Below are 26,717 nucleotides of genomic sequence, written 5' to 3'. Positions count from 1 at the left end.
ACTCATCCGTGTCATATGGGACTACATGGTATATTACCTAAATGCAATCAGACAACAGATTTTCTGTGACACGACCCTGCTCCGATTTGACAGACAATGATACATTGTATCCAGGTAATTATAGTATTCTGTTCTTTTTAGAATAGAATACGGACAAATACGATAAATAGCGTATTCATAGAATTTGTGAAACATTATAGAGATGATATTGTAGATCGTCATTTTCAAAAAAAAAAAAAAAAAAAAAAAACTATACTGTTCGAGTAAAAATGTCCGCACGAGAAACTATGCTTACTGATGCACGAAAGAAGTGATAGATTAGAAAATGAAAGCGATTAACAACTATTCCAGTGGGAGCTGTGTATACTGTATAACATGAAATATTCGTGTGTATTTCCTTTCATGGTTTGGAGCTTTCAATTTATCTAGCGGGTAGGTACAAACTTTTGATGTTAGCCAGGTCATTATGTATATATACCAATAGTGCATAAAATAACATTCTTTATCTTTATATTCTTAGTTCCATAGCAAACCACGAAAACAAAGAAAGTGTATACACAACGAACATTTCATGTTATACAGTATCAGTTTCGGAGTCTTTAATGTCCCTAAAATAAGAGAAATAGAAGGCAACCTGCAATTCTACAACATACCCATTTTACGATACATTATTTTCCTTTCTCTGATATAACACATGGAGTGATATTGTCAATATATGTACATATTATCAAACAATTGCATGGTATTCAGCATTCAAATCTAATCGATTTCTTGGTATCAATGAAAACGTAACACATTTTCTTAATATGTAATTCTTTAATAAAAAACTACATAAATACAACACATATTTGCTTGAATGCCATCACATGTTCATACACATTACACAATTATTATTTTCAGGTATGGTACAATTGAAAGTTATATTTCAATTATCAAAATACTTTTCGCCTATGTAAGAAGACATATTCCCCGAGATCAGCAATAATTACGCATAAATTAAGACATGCTGTTCAAATAAATAAAGTATATAATTCATAAATAATATGCACTACAAATGATATATAACTTTTATAAAAGAATATCTAAACGAAGGTTGAAAAAAAACAGCATGCGAATATTCCGTACGCGTTCCTTTGGTTATCATATATTTATTTCCTTCCTATATATCTCTAACGCTCGTTGAAGGCTTTTTTGTCTGGATTTTTGTTAAATAATTGGAAATAGTTAGGGAAATTTGGAATAAATGAGGACGTAGGAAATGTAGAATCCGGTGGTATTGCTGGAATATTTGATATCCTTTGTTGGTTTTTCCCAAAATATCCTCCAAAGTTTGCATTCGCCGTTCCCATATGACCTTCCAACATATTACGAATTTGTGCGGGAGCTATAAAGAATTGCTCAAGTCCATTGTTGTAATTTGTTGATAAACCGGTTTCGTCAACGTCTTGTTCTTGGTCTCCGTCTAATTCTTGATCTTCATCTTGTTCTTGATCTTCATCTTGTTCTTCGTTTTGATTTTCGTCTTGTTCTTGATCTTCGTCTTGATTCTTCGTCTTGTTCTTGATCTTCGTCTTGTTCTTGATCTTCATTTTGTTCTTGATCTTCGTCTTGTTCTTGGTTTTCGTCTTGTTCTTGATCTTCGTCTTGTTCTTCGTCTGATACTTGATCCATGTCCTGTTCATCATCTTCGTTTTGATCTTCTTCCGGTTCTTGTTCTTCGTCTGTTTCTTGATATGCGTTTTGTTCTTGATCACCGTCCAGTTCTGGACCTTCCTCTAATTCTCGGTCGTCTTGGTCTTCCAGTTCTAGTTCTTCTTTTCCCCTTTCCCTACCATATGCCGATTTATCCATGGAATAGTCTTCAGCAGGATCCATATCTTGACGACCGTCGTTTTCAGGCCCTACAGCATAACCCATCTCTTCATTATTGGCGTTGCCATATATAATACCTTGATCAAATTCATAGTCGTCTCTAAGATCACCGTATCCATCATTTTCATATCTTGTACCGTCTTCATACTGCAGTTGCTGATCGTCGTTATTATATTCATCATCATATCCCTCGTTTAATCCATTCTCCGGTTGAGAGTGTCTTTCCAATTCTCGAAAGTTAATCATAGGAGGTTCTGGTTCTCTTACTCCGTCCAACATGTCCAACCTAGGCCGCTCTGGTTCTCTTACTCCGTCCAACATGTCCAACCTAGGCGGCTCTGGTTCTCTTACTCCGTCCAACATGTTCAACCTAGGCGGCTCTGGTTCTCTTACTCCGTCCAACATGTTCAACCTAGGCGGCTCTGGTTCTCTTACTCCGTCCAACATGTCCAACCTAGGGGGTTCCGGTTCTCTTACACCGTCCAACATCCTCAACCACTTAGGCGGCTCTGGCTCTTTTTCTCCGTCCAACATGTTAAACCTTGGTGATTCTGGTCCCTGTTCAGCATTCAACATTTCCGACATGGGTGCTTTATTTCTTACGTCCATTGATGGTTCAGATTGACCGTACATGTAATTCTGTCCATGGCTTGGAATATTACAACCTATTTTACCACATGGAAGAACAGGTATTTCTTCACTTACGCTCGATTTTATCAAGATACTCAAGAAAGATGTCTTGCTTAATCGCTTGATGCTTGGATAGGCAGTATCATTGCAAGGTTTGGGTTTGGGCGGTGTTGGCATGTAAGTGGTTTGTGTTGGTGTTGTAGGTGTCGTGGTGGTTGTTGGTGTATTAGTTGTGGTTGTTGGTGTTGTAGTGGTGGTTGTTGGTGTATTAGTGGTGGTTGTTGGTGTAGTAGTGGTGGTTGTTGTAGAAGGGGTTGTGGTTGGTGATGGTTTAGTAGTCGTAGTTGTGTTTAAAACTGAAATAATTAATCACCTTATGTAGCTATTTGATAAAAGATATTCATACTTTCAATATAATTAATAATATAATACACTGATGTTTGATAATTTTGTATTGACAAGTTATGAAAAAACATTTATATTCGTTGCCGGAGTATCTTATGGATTATCACATATTACTTTAAAGATATTTTCAAAGATATATAGATAGACGAGATATATTATTCAAATAAACAATATTATTAACAGTATTTATCAGGACACTTACCACATGTATAGCCATCTCCTATATATCCTGGTGTACATATACAATTGTAGGATCCGACGGTGTTAATACAATCAGCATTGGCACTACAATTGTCATAGCCCATCATACACTCATTAACATCTGGAAAAAATATGATGAAATGTGATATGGTAAAAAGCATACTCGACCGAAATACACTAATGTAACTATTGTTATCTTTAAAGTGTTAATAAGAGAAAATAATTTTTACTTCAATCATTTGCTGTTTTAATTTTCGCAAGAATTTGAACCACGAAAACATAATATTGACAATACCAGTTATAAATACCAGTTTATACCAGTTTTTTCAGACGTTTTTGTCCAAGGTGCAAAATGGATAATTACAGATACCGAATATTTAGCACGAGCATTTAGATTTCTATATAGAGATTAGACTGAATATACTTTAGACTGAATACAGTATATTCAGTATATTATGTGATTTATGTAATATACAGTATAAAATATAATTATGAAAATATAACACACCCAATCAAAGATATATTTACATCATTAAGCGATGACGCAACCTACTCACAATGTATACCTGCATATCATTGACATACGTACCTTCGCATGCATCGGACATTTTCTTTGCAAACCCAGCATCACAGTCACAGACGTATGACCCGTTCGTGTTTCGGCATTGTGAATTTATACCGCACGCCGATGAGTTCAAAAGACATTCGTTTATGTCATCATCACAGGTAGTGCCGTTCCATCCATTGGAACAATCACAGAATCCAGTCACCTTATCACATCCAATAGTATTGAAGACATTACACATGCATACTCCGGCACAGTTCGTTCCGTACCTTCCAGCGGAACATTCTAAAAATTGCAAAAAAGTAAATATGCTTATTATAACATTGTTATCGGTGGAAAATAGAACAAATATCACATGGACTTCGAGTTATGAAATGAAATAATGAATCTTATATAATACATTACATTCAGATATATAATTAAAGCCATCGGAGTATAAAAAGCGATTCGAATTTGAACAAAGGCTTATATATATCTTTTAAACGCCTTTGCCTTATCCTCTTGTATGGAAAGTTAATATTTTTGCTAAGAAAAACCCCGAAAAGCACTAGGAAATTATGACATTGAACACTAATACATCACAAACAATAACCTGTTCTAGTCTTAAATAATTTTCCTCTGACTTTACCTGTACACAGTCCACTTATGGCAGCGTTTGCGAAACCAGGATCGCAGTTGCAGCTATAGCTACCGTTTCTGTCGTTACATACAGAGTTAGGGGGACACACACTAGGAATGACGTCACACTCGTTAATGTTTTCGCTGCACGTGGTTCCATTCCAACCCACTTTACACGCGCAGTCTCCTGTCACTTTGTCACAGGCTCCCGCAGAGTTGGCTGTTATGCACTCGCATGCGTTATTGCATTCATATCCATAAGTGCCATCCCGACATTCTGAATGAAAGGTATGTTCATACAAATATGTTATAATAGAAAGCGTATATCTATATAGTTGATACGGCTATTATATCTTATATTATATCTTATATAGCATGGATATGGTGTTTACTATGACGTGTGCGAAGTGATTTTGACTTTTAAAATCAACAATCTATTACAAGTATACATACACTGTATCTTTTAAACATATACATCAGTTCATATTCAATTTCGTTTTTAATCAAGCATATGTGCATTAATTGCCGGTGATATACGTCTATATTTATAAACAACATGTTGTTAATACTTTCATTTTCAAGAGTTTAATTTTCGTCAATTTCGAGATCGTTCTAAAAAATAATAACACATACACTGAAAGGAATCATTATATAGAAGATAATTGTTGACCTTTAAAACCAATAATTCGAATGACAAATTTTCGCACTAAGCTTTTGACAAAATCGTGAATATTTAAACCATTGGAAAACAAATCCTTACCGTAGTTATATAAAATATATTTACCTGTACATGTAACGCCGTCATTATCGAGACTCAGCCCCGCAGGGCAAGAACATGCATATCCAGGTGAATAATCGGTACAATTGTGAGAACAGGGATTTGCAAGGCATTCGTCGATATCTGTAAGACAACAAATACATTACATAATTCAAAGTGATAGGGAAGATAAGCTACAGTTTTCGTCATGTTTATTGTGGCATTGGTATGTAATGCAGGTCAATTGACATACGGCTATACAGTAAGCCCAAGGAGAAAATGTGGGCATATGACCAATGCATATGTGTATTATTTATAAGAAAAAAATATTTCAATGAAACATTATGCTATTTTCCTTGTCCTAATATCAATTGCTAAATATATTGTTGATTCAAACAGGATATCGAATATTTCTCTAAAAACTAGAAATTGTAATCCCTACATTTGTTCTTATCATACTCATAATCAAATCATATGCTTACTAGTATATGGAAAGCAAACAACACGTGTAACATTAATGAACTATATATTAAAAAACTGACCTACAAAACAGAACTGAGGTTATATTGAAATATTTTTGAAAATATAATTAATTAACTTACTATCACAGGTAACATTATCAGCATTCATTTGGTATCCGCTGGAACAACTACAGTATTCCTGAAGGTAAGAATCTATAGCACACGTCTGACCACAGGATAATATGGAACAAGATGTTTTCGCTGAAATTAAAAAAAAAGTTTTTACTATTTTTACCACGTTAAGCTCCTTCTATGTAATTTGGAATTGATACATACATATGTGTTCACATTTCTTATACAAACAACAATGTATCAATTGAATGAAATTAAGAAAATGAAATTATCGGTACAATATTTTATACTTTAATAGATATTATATAGAAACTCCTGATATTTTCAGAAGAAAGAATATAAGGTGCTTTGACATCCTGGAAGTTAGTTCATAACCGGAAAGATATTTCTAGCGTGTAAGCAACGTTTGTCTAACTCTACATGGATGAAATACGGCAAAACATGATTTAAACAAAGTTCATTAAAAACAGAAGACAAGGTGTTCCGGTAGAGTAAGCGACCTCTGCTTGTTCTAAGACACCTACCATGTAGATCAAAAGCAAATCCACGTCACAATAAAAGACAGGTGTCGGTAGCATTTTATGTCAGTAAACAATGATTTTCATTAAACGAAAGCTACCTGAACATTGGCGCTTGTTCACAGCGTCTAAGATGTATCCGTCAAGACAAGAGCAACGATAGCTCCCTTCCGTGTTGATGCATGTCTGGGAGCAATTATCTGCGTCTAATGTACACTCATTGATATCTGTATCAAAGGAAATGAAGAATTATATACAAATCAGTATGAAACATACTTCTGAAACCTTATCAAACTAATGTTTTAATATCCATTGGATTTAAGATTCAATTTAAAGACCATGGGGCTTCTCACGAATTTTATTTACATTTCAAAAAATGATCTTCAGTGAGAATACATAAACAACTGAATTTAATAAGTTTTTAATATTCTAAGTTTACTGAAAACTGCAGTGTTAAAAAATTGTAGGTAAATGTAGCTAATTATAGGCTCACCTGTACAGATATCAGTTCCGACAAAGCCATCGAAACACTCACAGTAGAAACTACCCACGGTGTTAATACAATTCTGATCGCATTTTTTCCGGGGAAGTGCACACTCATCAATATCTGAAAAATACCCATAAATCTCATCAAAATCTGGCTTGATTTGTCGAAATACAACATAAACCAAGGCGACAAATCATGTTTTTACTTGGTACTATATATACATTTATACAGGCAACAATTAACGCTTTCACTTCGCTGTAAACTTATCTGAAGTGTTTTTTTGGTATTTTCTTTCGCTGGTATATATTTTTTAACATTTATTTTCTTTAAACCGCCATAATTCTTTTTCTAAAGTGTTTAGTACTATATATTGTTTGTCCCTCAGCATGCAATAAGCTGCATGAAAATAGTGCAGAAACATTACCTTGACAGAGTCCCCCATTGTCATAAGTGTAGCCGGTCGCACACTGGCAGCTGTAGGATCCAACATTGTTAACGCATTCTTCGTTAGCTCCCAGGCAGACCAAACCAACGTCACACTCGTTGATGTCCTCAGTACACATCACACTAGCAAATCCGGATTTACAGACACAGCCGAGCACGCTATCACACCTATCAGTTCCACGCTCGCCACAGTTGCACTGATTTGCGCAGTTGTCACCCCAATGTTGTGCGTCACATGCTAATTACAAAATTATTCATGTATCACCTTGACATTTTTAAACTCATAACCTGGGAGTTCTTATTTTGATCATCTTAAGATTATCAATGATTTATTTGCAATATTATTTTATTAATACATCAAATGGAGAGCTGTATGTTACAATTTCACAGTACACAAAACTACAAATTGTAACTAAAACAAGTTGGACAATTGGAAATTAATCTTTCCCTTATAAGTACAAATGAAATGCCATGTCTCTATTAAGACAACAAAAGCTGATAACACATTATTACCTGTACATGTCTTTCCGTCGTTCTCTATTTTGAAGCCAGTACTACAAAGACACTGAAAGCCTCCCTCCACATTGGTACAAGTCTGGCTACACCCTCCATTAGCAACATTGCATTCGTTTATATCTATGTGGAAACAAACAATTTCGCAATTTCCAATGATGTTTAGTAAGAATGTTTTCCAAGTTTCATGCAACCTCAATTGAGCAGAAAAACAAAAGCTGATAACACATTGTATATATTGCATAGAAGTTATTTCAGATGCAAAAGTTATATATTAGCGTTGCAATTCGCATTTTCAAGGACAAAACATGTCGTTTTGTTTTAAATTATTTAACATCTTTGAAGAAAGTGCTTTCAAAATCAATCCCTTTGAAATAAAAGAAACAAGAACACTGTATACCATTATTTTATACGAAAGCCTATGTAGTAGAATATACAAGGTAGATAAGAGAATACTTACCAACACAAGTCTCTAGATCTGTAGTAAGCATGTAGCCGGATTCACAGAAACATTCCGGTGTTCCATTGACAGTCCTACAACCCTGGCTGCAGTTCAGGTTTTGGAAAAACTCGCACGGATTGGTTACTGCACAAATAAAAATATCAACAAACTGATTAAAAAATAACGACGACGACTTTAGATTGATTTTACGATAGTTTCAATAGTCAAAATTGTGATATTTTAATTGATTATTGACCTTAAATTGAACGGAAATCTAAGAGTTTCGAGAAACATACTCTATTTGAAGTTAATGGAATTATTTCGTATTCTTACCAAGGAAGCAGGTCTTTCTGTCTGACTCAAGAGCATACCCATTCTCACAGAAACAGTTGTAACTTCCAACTGTGTCCTTGCACGTGTGGGAACAACCGTCAATATTAAGGGAGCACTCATCAATGTCTGAAGAACAGAAAGTTGACAGGTGAAATGTCACTCTATTTTAAGATATTTATCCTATTATATACATTTATCTTCAATTTCCAAACTAATACAGTGAAAATGATTATTCAAAAGACACACTTAAATTATAAGCACCTTTCAATATTCATTCAGAGTAAGATAAAGAAGAGCCAAAATGAATTCAACTGCATCAAACAGATGCTCCCCATGATTCATCAGTTATTGTAATGGCCTAGTGTTGTACCTTGGAGGCGACGAGGGATAGTAAAAGTTGAAGCAATCTTGATGTGGTGCAATAGCCCAATAATTAATACTTTGCAAAATTTTCGATGTTATGATATTGCAATAAGCGTAAAATTCAAGCGAAATAGTTAAAATCATCTGTGATAACGAAAGATATTTTCAATGTCAATAACAATGTATCCTTACTTGTGCAGTCGCTGAACCCATTTGGTATGTAGCCCGTTGGACACTGACAGGAAAAGCCTCCCTCAAAGTTCTCACACACGGCTACCGAGGAACAGTTATCAGTGGAGATGACACATTCGTTAATATCTAAAAAGGAAAAAAAAAAAAAAAAAAAAAACAAATCAAATAGCTACATAAAACTTAGGCACCTAAGATATAACCTAAATAAGATCGTTATATATTTGCATGTACAAAATACAGTAGATTCATTCATTTTAGTGGGATTTCCCTTTCTATGATTTTTTTTTTAAATTTTGATGGTACGAATCTATGCCTCCCCATGGATTGAAGAAACGTGTAACATTTCATATGGAGGCATGTTCTTATTGGTGGTATACTATTATTGGAACTAAATCTGCATCGAACAAGGGAGTTTAAGTGATTTTCACGTATGATTTCAAAATGTTAACCATGTTAACGAATAATGATTACTAACGAAATAAAACCATTATCCATTATTACGTAGCGATTACTTACCCACACATGTATCATTATCCCGAACATATCCAGATGGACAGTTACACTTGTATGATCCATCGATATTCTCACAAATTCGGTCAATACCACATATAAAGGGATCAACTGTACACTCATCTATGTCAGTCCTGCAGTCTTCACCCTCCCAAGCGGACGAGCAGACACATCCAACGGCAGGGTCACAGTACAAAGCCCCAGATCCACAGGCACAAGTATTGACACATCCGGGACCCCAAGACGGGAAAGCACATGCTTTAAGAATTGAAAGGTAAATTTAAATCAAATTAAATGAAACGCTGATATTACAGGTACACATATGGATTAAAAGTTTACAATAAATTAACTTAATTAAATAAACATACACCGATTGATTTGTCAATCTTTTAATGTGAAATAAAAATGATATTTTCCAACCTTTATAATGAATGATGTCTCTTTCAAGATATTACCATTACAAAAAGTCTCGCCAGATATCGTACAAATACATGGTTCTGGTCCCGTTTTTTTCTTTTCTAGGAAAGCATTACATAATTCAAAGGAAACAATTTTAGTTAATGCGCTATCCTAAAATTCTGTACTGCATTTCTGTTAAAACATTTTAAGTTAAGGAAATTCGTCGTTACAGAATATTGATGAAAGTGGGGCATGGCATCTTACCTTTACAAGATGTCTTATCTGAATCGAGCGAGTAACCGTCAAAACAGGTACAGAAAAAGCTACCATCAGTGTCACTGCAGTTTTGTTGGCAGATGTTAAGGCTGCACTCGTCAATATCTGCGACAAAGAGAAGGGATATTTAAAAACTTTCAATTTATTTTCTTATACATGTGGATACGTGTCAGCGAGAAGAAAATATATATCAAGTTAAGTAAGAAGATAATTACCTGCGATTGTGATATTCTAATTTTCAAAGATTTTCCCGAGATTTATTTTCAAGATAAATACTCGCTTCTAATACTTTTAATATGATTATTTTTGATGGTTTGAAGCAAAGTTGATGTAATTGAAGAATAAATACGAGAGACCAAAGTATCTTTATTTAATTATTGTCAATATGTTATGCATTATTTAGGATTTCATTCTATCCCCAAAAACCAAACTTTAACCCACTAAAAACAGCAATATTTGAAAGTATGTTTGGAAAGTAAATTCAACACGATATAATGTTTAATGCGATTATTTCCAAACTAGATACAACGCATGCAGATCTAGAAGCACCTGACGCATACAAACCTGTCTACAATATGACAACTTAATACTTACTGATGCAGGTCTGTCCTGTGCTATCCAGTGTATATCCGTTTGGACATATACAGCCAACAGCCTCATCAGACGTATTGCCACAGGCATAGGAACAGGTGAGGTTTTGTATTGCGCAAACATCGAGGACTGTAAGAGTATAAGGCATGCTTATTATACCGATAATACGTTAAAATACGTTTTTTAACAATGTCTTTACATATATTTGACTGGAATTTCGACCGAAAGATTTTACTCACTCGACTAATGTAACAATCGATATAGCTCTATTATTTGTATTATATAGTGAATTTGAAATTCAGTTAATTTGTAAGATATTTAACAATTTCTTTCTTTGCCTACTGGTGAGGCATTTAAATGCAAGTACATACCTATGTCGAGATTCAAATGATAGGAGTGGAGTTAAAATAACGACAATGCATGAATATGAAGAAAGTATTTTATACATAGTGGAATAAGATAGTTTAACAAATGTAAAATTGTTATTTTTATTTACATTTCCTGCATGGTGTATGATGTTCGAGTTTCGGGTATGCGATGTCATTCTTTGGTGGTTTTTGTTTTAAGGACAAAACAATTCGGAGTGTAACTATTGACAATTTCAATAATTTATGAAAAAGATAACCCCATATAGTTTAATTAATTATTGTCAATGACTGTCTGACAGTTATGAATGAACAATGATGTACACTATACCTTGAATACAGGTAAATCCGTCAGGTTGAAGGTCGTATCCATAGTAACAACCACATAAGTAATTACCATCTATGTTGATACATTCCTGATCGCATTTGTGCGTACTTTCAAAACATTCATCGATATCTGAAACACGGACAAACAGAATGAAGTGTTTTACATCCATAAGCGTTTTAGGCTACATCGCCACAGCCGCCATATGAATCTGTAGGAGAGGTTACAATATATCAGCAAAATAAGAAATGAAGTTGCGACAACAAGAACACACCTTGTTATGCTTTATTTATTAAACAAAACTAGACACAATATTAAACGAAAACTATATCAATGAGAGAGACCTAGTATTTTGAGTAAATGATAACTATTACCTTGACAGCTCGTAGAATCCCCACGAAAACCGGCACCACACTCGCAATAGAAACTTCCCTCAGTGTTGATGCAGTTTGCTGGACATACAGCGGCAAGGGTTTCATTCAGACATTCATTGATATCTGTAAATGGAACAGCAACAATCATGAACTCAACAATATCGGCATGGAAATCACGACAACGTTTGATATTTACATAGGAACCATGGCATCATTTGATATTTACATAGAAACCATGACAACTTTTGATATTTACGTAGAAACCATGACAGATTTAATATTTACATAGGAACCATGACAAGCTGATATATAAAATATAATAGAAATACGTCAATGACTTATATTAACAATGAACTGTATTATTGGTTATCGCCAATGAAATGTGGCAACATTCGATACCTAAAAGAAAACGTAGCAATGCTCAACATACACTATAGGAATAAGACCAACATTCGACACCTGGAAATGTTGGGTATATTAAAGAGATTTGACAACATTCGATATTAACAAAAAATGGCTACACCAGCAGGACATGTTCACCCGATATGTCTTCAAGAAATTATAATGTACGGAGTATACAAGAATTGCAAAGAAACATTAAGGCAAGCATTAAACTATAACAGACAACCATCGAGATCTACGTTGACCCAACAACATTCGATATCTGGAAGGATGGTAACATTAAAACATAATTAATTGATGGTTACATGATGTTAAGGAGTGATATATCTAAGTGTGCAACGCTACTGACATCCACCATTAATAAACAAACACGCATGCATTTGTAAGTTTACATAGACAATGAAGTCAATTGACTTACCTAAACAAAATATGCCATCTGTGATATACCGTCCGTCAGGGCAGGGAGAGCACGTGAATGCACGACCCTGGATCAGTTCCTCCGCCGGGGATAGATCGGTACAATTCCTATTTACAGAACAGGGATCGCCAACACACCCATCTACTTCGCTCTCACAGTCCAAACCTTGAGACAGAAAGAAAAATACTCGTGAAATAAAATTCTTTTTTTTATGATTAACTTTTCCTTGAAACATGCATTTCCGTTGGCTGACAAGGTAATTTCAGTTCCAAATCCGGTATTTCGGTTTTTGGTGAACCATCTTTTTGTAAAATAAATTTAGGCGATCGCTTTACATTATAACCGATGATATTGTTTTGAAAAAAAAAAAAAAATGTAAGACAGATTTTTTTCGGACTTTAATTGAAAACATTGTAAAAATACTGATATATTCTGTTTGTAGCACGATTTAATTGATATATACCTGATACAATCCAGATCTTAGTGACTTTATTTATTTGTTTATCCGGAAGTAATTATGCTGTATTTACCTTCATAGCCGACGTCACAATTACAAACATTAAGTCTGAAGAGCGGCGCGTTCGATTTGCGAGTATCTGTCAGATTACAGCTTCCCTGGTTACTACATTCGGTACACAAGGTAATGTTTAGCGTGATAGGGGTCGCTTCTGCCCTCATGTCGTCCACTGCAGTTATACTAAACAAAAACAATATGAAAACAGATATAGGTTATGTGTAAACTAGATGTGTCGGAGCGACACGAATGCCCACGACGGTAACCATGGAGAAATATGGACCTTTTTAATTTGATTCGCATTGTTGAGAGGTGCAGTCATGTTGTTTTTCCAAAACAAGTCAGATATTAGTCGACCAAGGATGATGGCTTGGCTTAAATTTCATTAGATGTGAGGTCACTTTAAGTTGCACCCCACACATTGCAATTAAACATGCTCTCTTAAAGAGGCTTACCCGCAGAGAGATCAGAAAAAATGGCTAATAGAAAAAGATTTTTTACACATGACAGAGAGTTATAATGAAGATATAATTTAAAAAAAAATCATTATGACTATAGATTATCAAATGAATAAACAATTCAAGTAAACTATTCCAATAAACTATTCTGAACTTCTGCTATCGGCATCGGAATAGTTTATTGGAATAGTTTACTTGAATTGTTTATTCATTTGATAATCTATAGTCATAATGATTTTTTTTTAAATTATATCTTCATTATAACTATCTCTCTCTCTCTCTCTCTCTCTCTCTCTCTCTCTCTCTCTCTCTCATATGTAAATATATGTCATCTTGTAAAATAAATGTATTATATGTATGTAAAATTATATAGGGAAAGGGCTTAATATAAGTTTGATAACTTGTGCCCAATTCCCATGTATATATTAAGATACAATAAAATATGTTTAAATCAAAATCAAAAACACATGACAGATTGTTGGAATTGTTGAGTTTTTCATTTTATTTTCCTTATAAAACGCTGAAAAGTGATATTAAAACCTCATTTTTTAATATTATTTATTTAATCGCAACCCGCAATAAGTCCCCGCTATAAAGTGGAGTCTAATTTGATTGACACATCAAAGAAGCAAGCACGTGCACAGTGCCGCACAGTGATAACTTCAAAGGCAGCGGCGATTTACAAAGAAGATTTGCCGTTATATTCCATACATTTCCCTCTCAGGTTGAGTTTTAAAACGTCTTTTAAATACATATTCTGTAATTGTTTTCAAGAAATAAAGTCAGAAAGCCTCTAATTTTGTCACATAGAAACGTGTACTGAAGTGTATTTAGTGATCGGAGATGTGCCGTTTACCGGTCCGTCTGCGGGTAAGCCTCTTTAATGAAGGGATTCTTCACTGTTGGTATACTTTTTCTGAGAACAGGGCATTTTCCTTCGTTAAAACTGTTGAAATAGATATTTTCTGATTTCATAGTACAGCAGTATTTGCTGTGATTTCCTGGTAGGGGGCATACGTTGTTTCTATCATTCCGTCATATAGTCATAATTTGTTTCCGTTGTGTTACTCTTTAAAAGCTACACATATTGAACTGTAATTTGGTTTGTATTTGTATAATATTATATGATCATATGCAGGTCTAGTTTGAATTTGGTTATGAGCAATTTATTCTTTCTACGTTCATGAAAACTGTGGGGCGGAAATCGGAGAGCCGTGTCTAACCCAAGTGTGAATTTAAAAATAAGGTGTAAAATAAAAGTGAATAATTTTACGCATTGGTTTTTTTTTTTTTTTTTTAAATCTTCGACTATGACCTTTACCACCATCCGTGCGTATATTAAGTTAGGTACCAAATGTAACAGAAAAATTCAACGACCGAACCGGAACCCACACTTAAAAGGTTACCCTTTCAAGTTCCACTTTAATTTATACTACATTTATACTACATTAAGGACGCATGCGAGAGAATGAATGTTTAAACATATTTTATTGTATCAAATATATACAATAGGATTGGGCACAAGTTTTCCAACTTATATCAAGCCCTTTCCATACAATATTATATAACACATACAAAATATACAAGATGACATTAACAATAAAATAATTATTTAGTGTGGGAGTGTGGATAAGGGAAGGGTAAGGATGGGGTGTAAGAAGGTGCAAGTATGTGAAAAGAATGTGACAATCTCCATTTTAATTCTTTTATGAAATAATTTAGACATTTCCACTAGTAATTGAAACATCTTTTTTTTTTAAGACTGCGTGAATGATTTTTCTCGACCCAGATGGCACAAGTACACAATCCACTACTCGTAACTTTCGGCTTTTCAATGTTCATCATATCCCCTGCCACGGTTTTCTTTCGCTTTGGTCTTTCCTTTCCTTCTGATATTTCCGTTTCCCAAGTGCCATATGAGTCGAGAAAGATAAAAGACGCAGACTTTGATAGAGTTAAAGGGGTTAAACAATTTACATATATATATATGATTTTTTTCTTTTTCCCTTTTTCAAAAACACAATATATCAAATATATTAAGTACTGAAGAGAGATATGTTGAAAAAAAAAATGAAAAAAAAATGGGGAGACTTGCACGAATGGAGTGATAGAGAGAGGTAGGTGGTAGAGAAAGTACAAATGTAAAATCAAAATCTATTTGTATCGTGAATATATTTCTGAGTGTGCAGAAATATTTTTTCGTTGTCTGCTTTGGATAATTCATGACTGCCATGTAGAATAAGCTGTAGGTCCAGTGGGATGAAATCATTTAACTCACGGTACCACTTTATTCTCTGATCTATGTACTTGTTACAAATAAAAAAGAAGTGAAATGCATTTTCAATAGAATGTCCACAATGACAAATTTGAAAATCAATTAAGTTAGCATGAAATAAGTCGTCGTTTAGAGTACTTGAATTAGTTCTTAATCTAGCATGCAAAATATTAGATTTTCTGTCACCAAACAAATAATAAGAGGGGAAATTTATGTCATTAAGCTTACGAAGAGAGTTTTTAAAAGCTGGGGCTGACCTACTCTGTCTTATGCCAGGGTCTAAATTATTCCAAAGTCGAATAGTAGACGGGAAAAAAGAACTATTAGAAAGTTGAAGTCTGAAGTTAGGTAAGGAGTAATGGTTTGCATTACGGAGGTTATATTCTACATTTTGTGACACTAAAGGAGGTAGTAAAGCTGAAAGATAATTCGGCGTGAGGTTAGCTTGAATTTTGAAAAAAAGTTGTAGTTTTCTGTTCTTTCTTCTATTTACTAGTGGTTCGAGTCCACTTTCTGAATATAATGAAACCCTACTTGCATAAGATGGTAAACCTGTTATAATACGGATAGACTCTAACTGTAGTTTTTCTAGATTGTCTGCGTCACCGAGGGTACATCCGTCCCAAACTTCACAACAATATTCTAGTAAAGGAAGAATATATGCTCTGTAAATTTTGTCTAAAGTTCGTCTATTTAACAAATACTTCAGTTTTCGTAAAACACTTACCTGTTTTGACACATTTTTACAAATATTTTCTATATGCATACTCCATTTACAATTTTCACTTAATACTACTCCAAGGTGCTTATGATTTTCTACAAAGTCTACATTTACATTATTAAACCTAATTTCAATTGCATATTCAAGTTCAAAGTTGGAAACAAGTAATGCCTCTGTTTTAGAAGGGTTGAAATTTACTAACCACTTACTAGCCCAGTGTTTAATTTTATCTAAATCGTTATTTATTTTTCTTTCAATAGTTTGAGGAGATGTATCACAGTATAATAAGGAGGTATCATCTGCGAATAATTTACAAAGACTTTCCAGGTTATCAGCTATGTCATTAATATATAGAATGAATAAAAGAGGGCCTAATACAGAACCTTGAGGAACTCCGGCATTGGTAGATTTAACCAAAGACTTCGTATTTCCCACAAAGACTTGTTGTTGTCTATCACTAATATAATTTTTGAACCACGCTAACAATTTTCCGGAAATGCCATAATTTGCTAGTTTAACTTCCAATCCCCTGTGCCATACACGGTCGAACGCCTTTGAAATATCACAAAAAACTATACATGAAGGACGTTTTTTTTCTAAGTTTTCGCATAAAGTGTGATATAATTCAATCATTTGATGTACTGTCGAATGACCTGGCTGGAAACCAGACTGATATTTATATATTAATGAATGATCTAATAAATAGTTGTGCAAATATTTCACTACCAATCTTTCAAAAACTTTACCAACAGTGCTTAATAGTGAAATAGGTCTATAATTTGAAACTACCTGTTTATCCCCCTTTTTGAATATAGGCATTACTAATGCTTTTTTCCATTGTTTGGGAAAGATACCAGTTTCTAAAGAAGATCTAAAGATAAGAGAAAGAGGAAGAGCTACTGATAGTGCTGTGTTTTTTAACATATGATGACTTATGGTATCAATACCTACAGCTTTACTAATATTTAACGATTTAAGGATGTCGATAATGTCGTTCAAATTGAAAGGTATGTCAGATAGAGTAGCGTCCGTCCTAAGTTGTACAACAGGCACGTCGGTATTGGAATCGTCGATAGTAGAAATGGAAGCAAAGTAATCATTTAAAGTGTTAGCTTTACCGTCTTCTGTAATTTCGATTTGACCAAATTCATTTCTGAGAGGAGGTATAATGTTGGCAGTATCAGTTGTTTTAATTAGCCTGCGGACAATTTTCCAAAAATTTTTAGGGTTCGAAACAGAGTATTGATCAAGAATGCCATTTATGTCCGCATAAAACCTTTCTTTAGTGCTTTTCTTAAGATTATTCACATGATTACGTTGTTTCCGAAAGTTAGTGAGGTTAGCGGAGGTTCGATTTAATTTGAAATATTTTAAAAGTCTGTCTTTTTTTCTAATTTCACGTCTTAAGTTAGCGTTAAACCAAGGTTTGTCATTTGGTCGTACTGTCACTATTTTTGTCGGTATACACTCCCCAGCTATATCTAAAAATCTTGATGTAAAAATATCACACATGTCATCTGGGGAGTGTGTCATTGAAAAAAGATCTTGCCAGTCAGTTTCGTCTAATCTATCACTAAAAAGTCCGTAATTTGCGTCACTATAACATATCACTTTTCTCTTGTAAATCTTAACAATAGCAGTGTCAACAGTCAATTCTACACACGTGGCTTGGTGGTCAGAGATGTCGTTATCAATGTCGATTACGTCGGCTAAACTGAAGGTACACGTGTCGGAAAGCAGTATAGGGTCAATGAGTGTAGAGCACGTCCGTCCAATGCGTGTCGGTTTGTTTATAACGTTTGTCAAGTGAAAGGAGTTAATAATGTCATGGATTGTATGTGTGTTTTCAACAACTAAGAGATCAACATTAATGTCGCCTACTACTACTACATGTGGAGTTTCTTGTATGGCAGTTTCTAATGACAGTTTAAAATGATTCCAAAAGGAGTGTGTTGTGTTTGGAGGTCTGTATAATGTGCATAAGAGGAATTTCTTATCTGGAAACTGGATCTCTGTCCAAACAACTTCACCCACCTGAAATTCTAAATCAGCTCTACGACGGGAGCACAGGAGACTGGAAGTGTAAACAGTTATCCCCCCTCCCGGAGTTCCTCGATCTTTACGGTAAAGTTCATAAGCACCCAGGAGTATATCACAGTCAGCTATTGATGGATCAAGGTGAGTCTCAGTGACACAGACAATATCATAATCAGAAGAAACGTTTTCTAAAAACGACATCTTATTTCTCAGACTACGTATATTTAAATGAAAGATAGATAGATCGTTGTTATGATTGAGGGGGCCGGGGTTAGGATGAACGTCGTTACAGGAAAGGAGGAGAAGCTGCAGCATAAAGAGGAAGTTAGAGTTATTAACGATACAAGATAAGATAAAATGAGTGATAAAAGCAATGTTTCTTAAAATGGACATCACACTGGACCTGTAACACGTGAATAATTTTAGAAAATGTATGTAAAATAAAAACTGTTGAGATATTAATGTAGAGTGTGTACGATGGTAGAAACAGCCGATCGCCGCCCTATACTGAGTTAAATCACTACCCATGATCATCAATAATTAGTACATGACGTATAGGGCTACAGTCGGGTGTGTATACCATAATACATTTGTAAATGTCAACAACTGGACACTCGGACAAGAAGACAGTTCTATTATAGAAGTACGGACATAATGGGTGAAGGGTAATGACAGTGAATAAACAAAAAATGTGAAAGGTAAGAAAGGTGAATAGAGAAAGAGGATAAAATGAAGGAAAGATAAATATACCAAATAGGAACAGAATGACTAAGATTTCATCAAACATGGGAAAAGAACCACATTTGGATGATTGGCAGGCTAGTGGGATATTGCAGTAATTAAGAAGCATAGGAATGATTTATATACAAGGTCAACTATTTAATATACAATCGAAAACCACGGCAACATTTATATGATCGAGAATGAATGTGTGATACGTGTAGGAAGATGGTTACCTTATTATTACTGGATTTGAGCTAACAGGTGTGAATGTGACGGTTCCTGACGTTTGATCAAGCGAAAACCCAGAGGGAGGCTGATTAATGACCTTAAAGGTCGTCGGTCCATCGTCGGCCACAGCTAGATTGAAGGAGAAGATAACTCCGATCTCAAGCTGAACATTAGTCGCGGGTAGAGAACTTGTGATGGTTGGCGGTAGGTTTCCTGAAATATAAGTGATTATGATTTACAGTTACAAGAATAAGGGAAATTTAAATAATAATGATAATGAAAAAAAAAAAAAAAAAAAAAGCCAAACAAACAAACAAACAAACAAGCAAACAAAAAAACTCAAAATTATAACAGCGTTTCACAAAATAACTTAGTAACCGGTCACCTTGAATCTTGATTCTTAAAAGGTCAGTTTTTAAAAATAGTTTTAGAAAAGTGATTTTAACAAAGTAGGTTTTTGAAGAATTTGCTTAGTTGAGGAGTTTCATCCAAACAATGGCAATGCAATATGGCAAAGTACATTAATAATGAATTACTGAAAAAATCCATTAAGCCAGATAAAGAGAGACATAAATAAATTGGTTCGCAATGAAATATAAAATTAAATAAAACGAAGCAATATAATTGTGAAGCCATCATATAGAAGTGCTCCAAGCAAATTCCAAGTCAACGTACCGATAACGTTGCGGATTTGGTCCGCATCAAGTCCCAAAAGAGTAGTGTCCCCTGCGACGGCCACATCCTGTGTGGACAGGAAGTCGTACACACAGGCCTGGTTTGTCTGACCACAGAATGCCTCGGCGGCGGTCACATCATTGGCGGCGAACTCATCGATGAACTTTGGGACAAAATCGGGATGGGCAAAATCATCAGCCGATTTTCCAAAATAATCGAAAATGGATGAATCCACGCTCACCATCCCTGTCAATCAAAACATCGAAGATGTCGTTTTTTATTTAGTAGGTAAAGTCAATTTCGAAATAAGTCAGTGTGTCTGAGCATTCGTAAACAAGGCCGAAGTGTGAGTTCAAAGCCGTTACTAAGATATGCATGTACCAAAAACCAGGAATATGCTGGAATACCAAGGATAGCTACGTGTAAACGAGATCGTACCAGTCTTACTCAAAATTGATAAAACGGGCCAAAGATAGACTATATGAAAAAGAAAATGGATTTCATGGAGACAATTGAAAAAAAGTATAAGGACAAAAGAACAAGAAGAGCTGATGTTCTGAAATTCTCTGTTTCATTGACTGGAAATATCTGGAGAGTCAAATCTAGAATTAAAATTACATCTCCGAGCGAGAACTTACGCGGTGACAGACTTATTATAACGGCAACACAACATGAAAAAACTCGTATCTCCCAGGACTGTATAAGGAAAAAGAGGTACTGATATCGACTTCAGAAATGCTTTGTCCTGTTCTCCTTGCACCTTAAATTATTATTATGGTCATGTTTTGGACTAGTTTATCATTTTTCGCCAAAAGGAGTACTTTTGTTGTTTTTGCAATATAAACATATAATTGCCATCTCACAACGCCCTTTTGATCCAACATCACATATAAACACTCGCATGCTTACTCTCAATACCATCTGGATACCACGAGTTACCTATCATTGATAAGCTGTAGGCGAGAACAGACTCCAAACTATTATATACCTATGAAAAGGACAAATGTATAACTTACATAATTGACCGAAATTCTGGAATATTTCTCGCTCGGTGTAGTTTCCAGTCGGTAACGAAGTCCCGTCAGGTAACACGAAATCGTCTGTAGTAAGCCCATTGTAGTTCCCCATCAGTCCAGTTGTGTGCGTTCTATACTTTTGTGGGATTGACATTGACACAGAAAGCATTCTGACACCAACGCGAACATTGACGCCAATGTCTGAAAACAGAACAAGAGTATGCATTGGATTTAATTGGATTTAAGCATATTTTGATCTAACATATATATATAAAATATTAACAAAAGAGGTATGATAAAATACCAGTAAAACAATTTTTGATGACAGGATAAAAACGATCGACAATTCGATGATAACTGAGAAAAAAGTTACAAAATAATTGATTAATTTAATAATCATAATCTAAAATTAGATAAACACAACACCTCAAACATAAAAGTAAATGTTACAGATTTTATATAGATTCTATATTATGAATTGTATATAAATCTTAATATTAATATGTCTGAATTAATTTAATCTACTGTCATATTCTATTACGTATACATGATTTTGTACCGATGAAATTTAACTTAAAATACATTACAAGCTCTTAATCAGTGTAGTCGTCTACCTATTTGAATGAATCCAAAGCGTGCAGTTTCATTCTGTCTGGAGATGTGTATTTTATTGTCGATCGTCTCCGAGAAGGAGTCACTTGAATAAAATCTAGATGTGTAGTCCCTTCCCTGTACGTATATGGCCATTGCTGGAAGGAAAACGTTTAACATACTGAAGGTGCAATTACATTAGACATTTTAAAACATCTTCAATATATTAGCAGTGTCATAAGACCGCAATCGGAGACCATCGGCACTTTCCGAAAATATTTCCGCGTTCCCGGAATGTGCCGACGAGTTCCGATTTATAGAATACGCAGCGTAATTGGTTTTAGAAAATACACATGTATATCATTTCACGCAATGGAAAAGTGATTTGATTGTAGATTTCAATCATGACGATTATATACGTTTTGACGTCACGTGATGCTGACTTCAATGAGGACAGATGAATGAAGTGTAGATAAGAAATAAATGCATCGTAAGAGTTCATTCAAATGAAAAAAAAAAAAAAAAAAAAAAAAATCGTTTGATTAACATTTTTTTTCAATTGACACTCTTTCAAAATATTTTTTTATAAATGAAAGAAATAGCAATGCAATAAAAAAAATACAAAAAAAATACCGATGCACTTCTTAAATTTGTTTTTCACTCACACAAACGATCCATAGACAATTCGACTTGGAAGGAAGTGTCCAATCCCTCCGTAGCGGCAAACGCACTGAAAATCGTAGCGCTGATTGTTGTCCCATTTTCAGTAGTAGCCAGATCAGTTCTTGCCTGTAGCTCAAACTTATCCTGAGCTGTAGGGAGCAGTCTGACCATTGTATATTCGCCATACCCATTAAAAGTATACTCCTTCCCATCCAGTGTGATAAAATGGGGATCACCATACGTGTCACCTGAAAAAGAATACATCTTGTTGAAAGATTTTACACAGTAGTGAAATGATACTCCGAATTCAGTGATAAATACAAAATCTTATAATGTATATAGCTGTTATAAGTAACAAGATGTGATTGTTCATAAAGGAAGTTGGGAAAATATAAATCGGCCAAAGGAATGTTTATATTAAATAGAATTCACTGATGATTATTAACAAACATTGTAGGACATATCACTTTAGTTTCATAGAAATATTTTATAACTAACTGAACATTTTATAGAATTTTCCACATGAACAACGTTTTCAAAATTATTGTATTGTCTGTTTAAAGCATATCTGGACTTGCTTAAAAAAATGAACAGCTTAGGAAGACAAACTTCACTTTTATATGTCAAAAAGAAGATACGTTTATATTTGCACCAGTAACAGAAAAATGAATTATCGGAAAAAAATAAATTAATAAATTAATAAATTGAAAAAAATTACATGTCGTGAATTGGTGAACAGATCTGCATTCTGTATTTGGTCTCATTTCCCTCCAAAGATCACATAAATTGGACTCGTCGCAGCATTGCATCCTGGGAATATTGTCAGTGCTTTCGTCACGTTGGTCAGGGTGTGACATGAGGAATCTTGACTCGTCCGCTATGAGACTTCCACTGGTAGTGTTATAGCAACATTCCTACAAAGCATATTGTTCGATTGAATTTTAGCTTTCTAATTAGCTAGATGTTATGAGTTGATAATGGTATCTTTATCCGAGAGGAATGCTCCTGTCAAATAAGATTAAAATAATTCTTTATTGAAACTCATTGGCCCCTTAAAATATCACTCATTTACTATTTCCTCGTTAGATATACATCGACCCGTCAACGTAATCCATTCGACATACCAGAATGTAGAACACCGCCCTCTAGTGGTGACAATATAGATATACTAGGTTTGACCAATCTCTTGCATGCGTATTGATCAAGCCTTTGGTTGAACAAGACTAACTGTCAAGTCCTTCAATATACCTTCCAACCATTTAACATATTCTCAATTTGATCAATACACCCATGTATTCCTTCTGCATATCCTCTTATCATTTCACGTAACCTCTAACCCTTCATCAAACCTCTGAAACTTAAACATACCCTTGTGGCAGGATAGATGCCGGATAGGAATGCCGAAACACAGTCCATTGTCGTGAACATGCCTTCTCTTGTGTAGGTGGCGCCGCTGGTACTGTATCGCCAATCATAGTCTAAGAATTCTTTATAACAAGGGCACCACATCGAAGAAGGGAAGTCGGTCATGTTGAGAAATATGTTTTGTGTACGCCCCTCTTTGTTAGCGTTGTACCAGTCTCGACATTCAAGGGACGGCGTGGTTCCTTCAGCGTCAGGCGAGCTTATCTCATAGAAGTAGAATCCCGCTTTATCTGTGTTAAACAGATCAAACTCAACTTACTTTAACTTATTTAACCGTTGCATTGTTGAACAAAAGTAATAATATGAGTAGGCATGCAGTCGTTACATTTTTTGTGTTTGATGCTCGACTTTAAAACGTTACAAATAACGCATGGTTTCATCTTTTATATTCCAACAATCATCTTCGTAAGAAACAAAATATCCGAAAACAGGTACGTTGTAATAAAATGAAGAGAAAGCGGAATGTAATATCAGGATAATTCAGAACAAACCTTGTACAGTGAGAGTGAGTTCAGCAAGTATTAAAATTTCTAAAGGATCCGTAATTAGATAATATATATATATATATATAAATATATGGTTAAATAACTAGATAAATCACTATCTAAATATTAAACGGCAAACTCATTGACCTACCTGCCTCATCTGTTTAGCACCTATAAACTTACCTTTATTTCCAATATACTGACTGATACTGAATGCTGTTCGACTATTTGTGTCGATAGCAGATAATCCCTCTGTTTGGAATGATGTCACAATTTGCGAAAATTGATTGACAACTATGGTGCTGCCGATCTTGTAGCCAATAGTAACGGTCCTGTCGATTACTTCACTTACAAAACTGCCATCGTAAAAGTACATGATGTAAGAATTCACCCCATTGGTTACAATAACAAGTTGAAAAGTTATATCCTGCAATATCAAGATAACATTTCATCAATATGTTTCAAAAATATGGAAGGTATTGCACAGGGGTATTGGGTAGTTTGATATAGGGGTATTTGATAGCTTGAGACAGGGGTATTGGGTAGTTTGATATAGGGGTATTTGATAGCTTGAGACAGGGGTATTGGGTAGTTTGAAACAACGGTACATTGTATTAGGTAGTATGATACCGGGGTATATGGTTGTTTGGGAGATAACATTTGAGGATAAGTTGACGTTTGCATTGATTCCCGTCTAAAACTCCAATACCGGTAAATTTCCCAATGTTTTATGCTAATTTAGATATTGATATCGTTTCTCAAGCAACCAGAAAGTATTCAAAAGTAGGCCTAAGTCTTTTAAGTGAATCTACGGCATTTAATATGTCGTGATTATTTATATTAATAAAGTTTTGAAAGATATCAGAGAGCAAACTGTTATTATTTTCAATATGAATATAAAAATTAATAATTCATAAAATAGCAAAATCAACTGCTTACTTCGTTAGACAAAGATCCGGACACTCGAGGGTATACACGGTGCCATGTACCAACGTAGACCCAGCGGGCCGAAAACTTGGACAGAGACGGTTTGTAGGTACGTATTTCGGTGTTTGCGCGAGTCATAATCTCGTCAAATTTGGCAGATTTCGGCTTGTTAGAGTCTCTGTCGTACAACTGATAGTAAACCCTGGATACGTTTCTGTAACCCACGTCCATCCACATAGGGCACATAATACTTAATCCAGAGGCTACGTCATTAAGAGGGATAGGATTTGGTGAGTTGTATCTAGACTCAAGGGACAATATACCATTACTGCCAATCTGGAAATAAACCAAATTATATCAAAACATTTTGATATATGAAATTAATAATTCGTTTTGGAATAAACCATTGAAATGTTAATTTCCTTTTTTTTCAAATATATTTTATTCTTTATTTTTAATTTGAACATTTTAGTATGAGAAATTATTCATATATTTATTCTTACTTCTAAGCTTTAGTTATGCTTATCATTACAATACATTTAAGTTATACAATAACAAGAAGAGTTGAAGGTCGAATTAGAGATGAAACTAAATTATATTTACAAATAATTTGTAAAAAATATTTAAAAGCTAACATTGGGATTTGATTTTAAAAAGTTACCAGGAAGCACTTAAGTTTAGCACTGAAACGGCATGCTCACTCACCAGACGTACTTATATAATTAGCTCCGTGTGAATAAATGCCTTCTTTGATGTTAAAATATGAAATATTCTGTCATATTCTGATTACTGCCGAGTCAAGGAAGTTTGTTTAGAATACCATATAAATTGATGCCAGATGTATTTATTTGGAGGAACTTGTTTTACTTACATAGAGTGTGGAATAAGACCCGGATGTAGTTGGGAGATCAACAATGGGCACTATGGCCTCAGATCTCCCCAAGGAGGACTGTAATTCTAAATCTCCCTCAAGGACTCCAAATGGAAATAACTCGGCTGAAAAATGTAACATCGATGATGACTAATCAAATTTATCAATTGCAGTTATTAAAAGTATCAAAGTATATGACCCGGATGTAGTATTAAATAGTATTAAAAAAAAGACTTCATCTTCAATTCCTGCACTGAATCGATTCTTTCAGAACACGAACCTTAACTCTAAAAAAAACAAAAAACAAACAAACCCCCCCCCCCCCCCCCCCCAAAAAAAAACCACGTGTTTTTGTTGTTGTTTTTGTTTAGTTAAGAAGGTTCGTGTTTCATTATTTTGAGGAACACATAACATGTTTGGGCGTCTAGTGTTACAATGTAGGGCTAGATGTAACTCGGACGTATCCTCAAAGGGTTTTGGTATTTTGCATGTTGGGTTATATGGATGCTGCACGT

At 34.6% G+C, this 26,717-nt stretch overlaps 1 protein-coding gene across 1 annotated transcript; it reads right to left on the bottom strand.

Moving 5' to 3' along the window:
• Positions 1 to 1,344: 1,344 nt before the first annotated feature.
• Positions 1,345 to 26,343, bottom strand: LOC117330151. The gene is made up of 30 exons (XM_033888371.1): positions 26,203 to 26,343; positions 25,344 to 25,667; positions 24,588 to 24,831; positions 23,863 to 24,149; positions 23,213 to 23,408; positions 22,497 to 22,742; positions 21,855 to 21,989; positions 21,241 to 21,441; positions 20,225 to 20,470; positions 19,555 to 19,762; positions 13,124 to 13,290; positions 12,594 to 12,758; positions 11,774 to 11,896; positions 11,406 to 11,531; positions 10,713 to 10,838; positions 10,107 to 10,223; positions 9,450 to 9,701; positions 8,934 to 9,059; positions 8,379 to 8,504; positions 8,064 to 8,189; positions 7,604 to 7,726; positions 7,071 to 7,328; positions 6,653 to 6,766; positions 6,261 to 6,386; positions 5,651 to 5,770; positions 5,076 to 5,192; positions 4,302 to 4,568; positions 3,698 to 3,958; positions 3,110 to 3,229; positions 1,345 to 2,858 (listed from the first exon to the last, which is right to left on the bottom strand). Exons 1-30 carry the CDS (start codon positions 26,341 to 26,343, stop codon positions 1,495 to 1,497), a joined length of 6,552 nt encoding a protein of 2,183 aa, XP_033744262.1. The 3' UTR covers positions 1,345 to 1,494.
• Positions 26,344 to 26,717: the final 374 nt, after the last annotated feature.

This window comes from Pecten maximus, chromosome 6, assembly GCF_902652985.1.
Source record: "Pecten maximus chromosome 6, xPecMax1.1, whole genome shotgun sequence".
Lineage (NCBI taxonomy): Eukaryota > Metazoa > Mollusca > Bivalvia > Pectinida > Pectinidae > Pecten > Pecten maximus.
The sequence above is the reverse complement of the archived record's forward strand: the minus strand, read 5'-3'. Positions and strand labels throughout refer to the sequence as shown.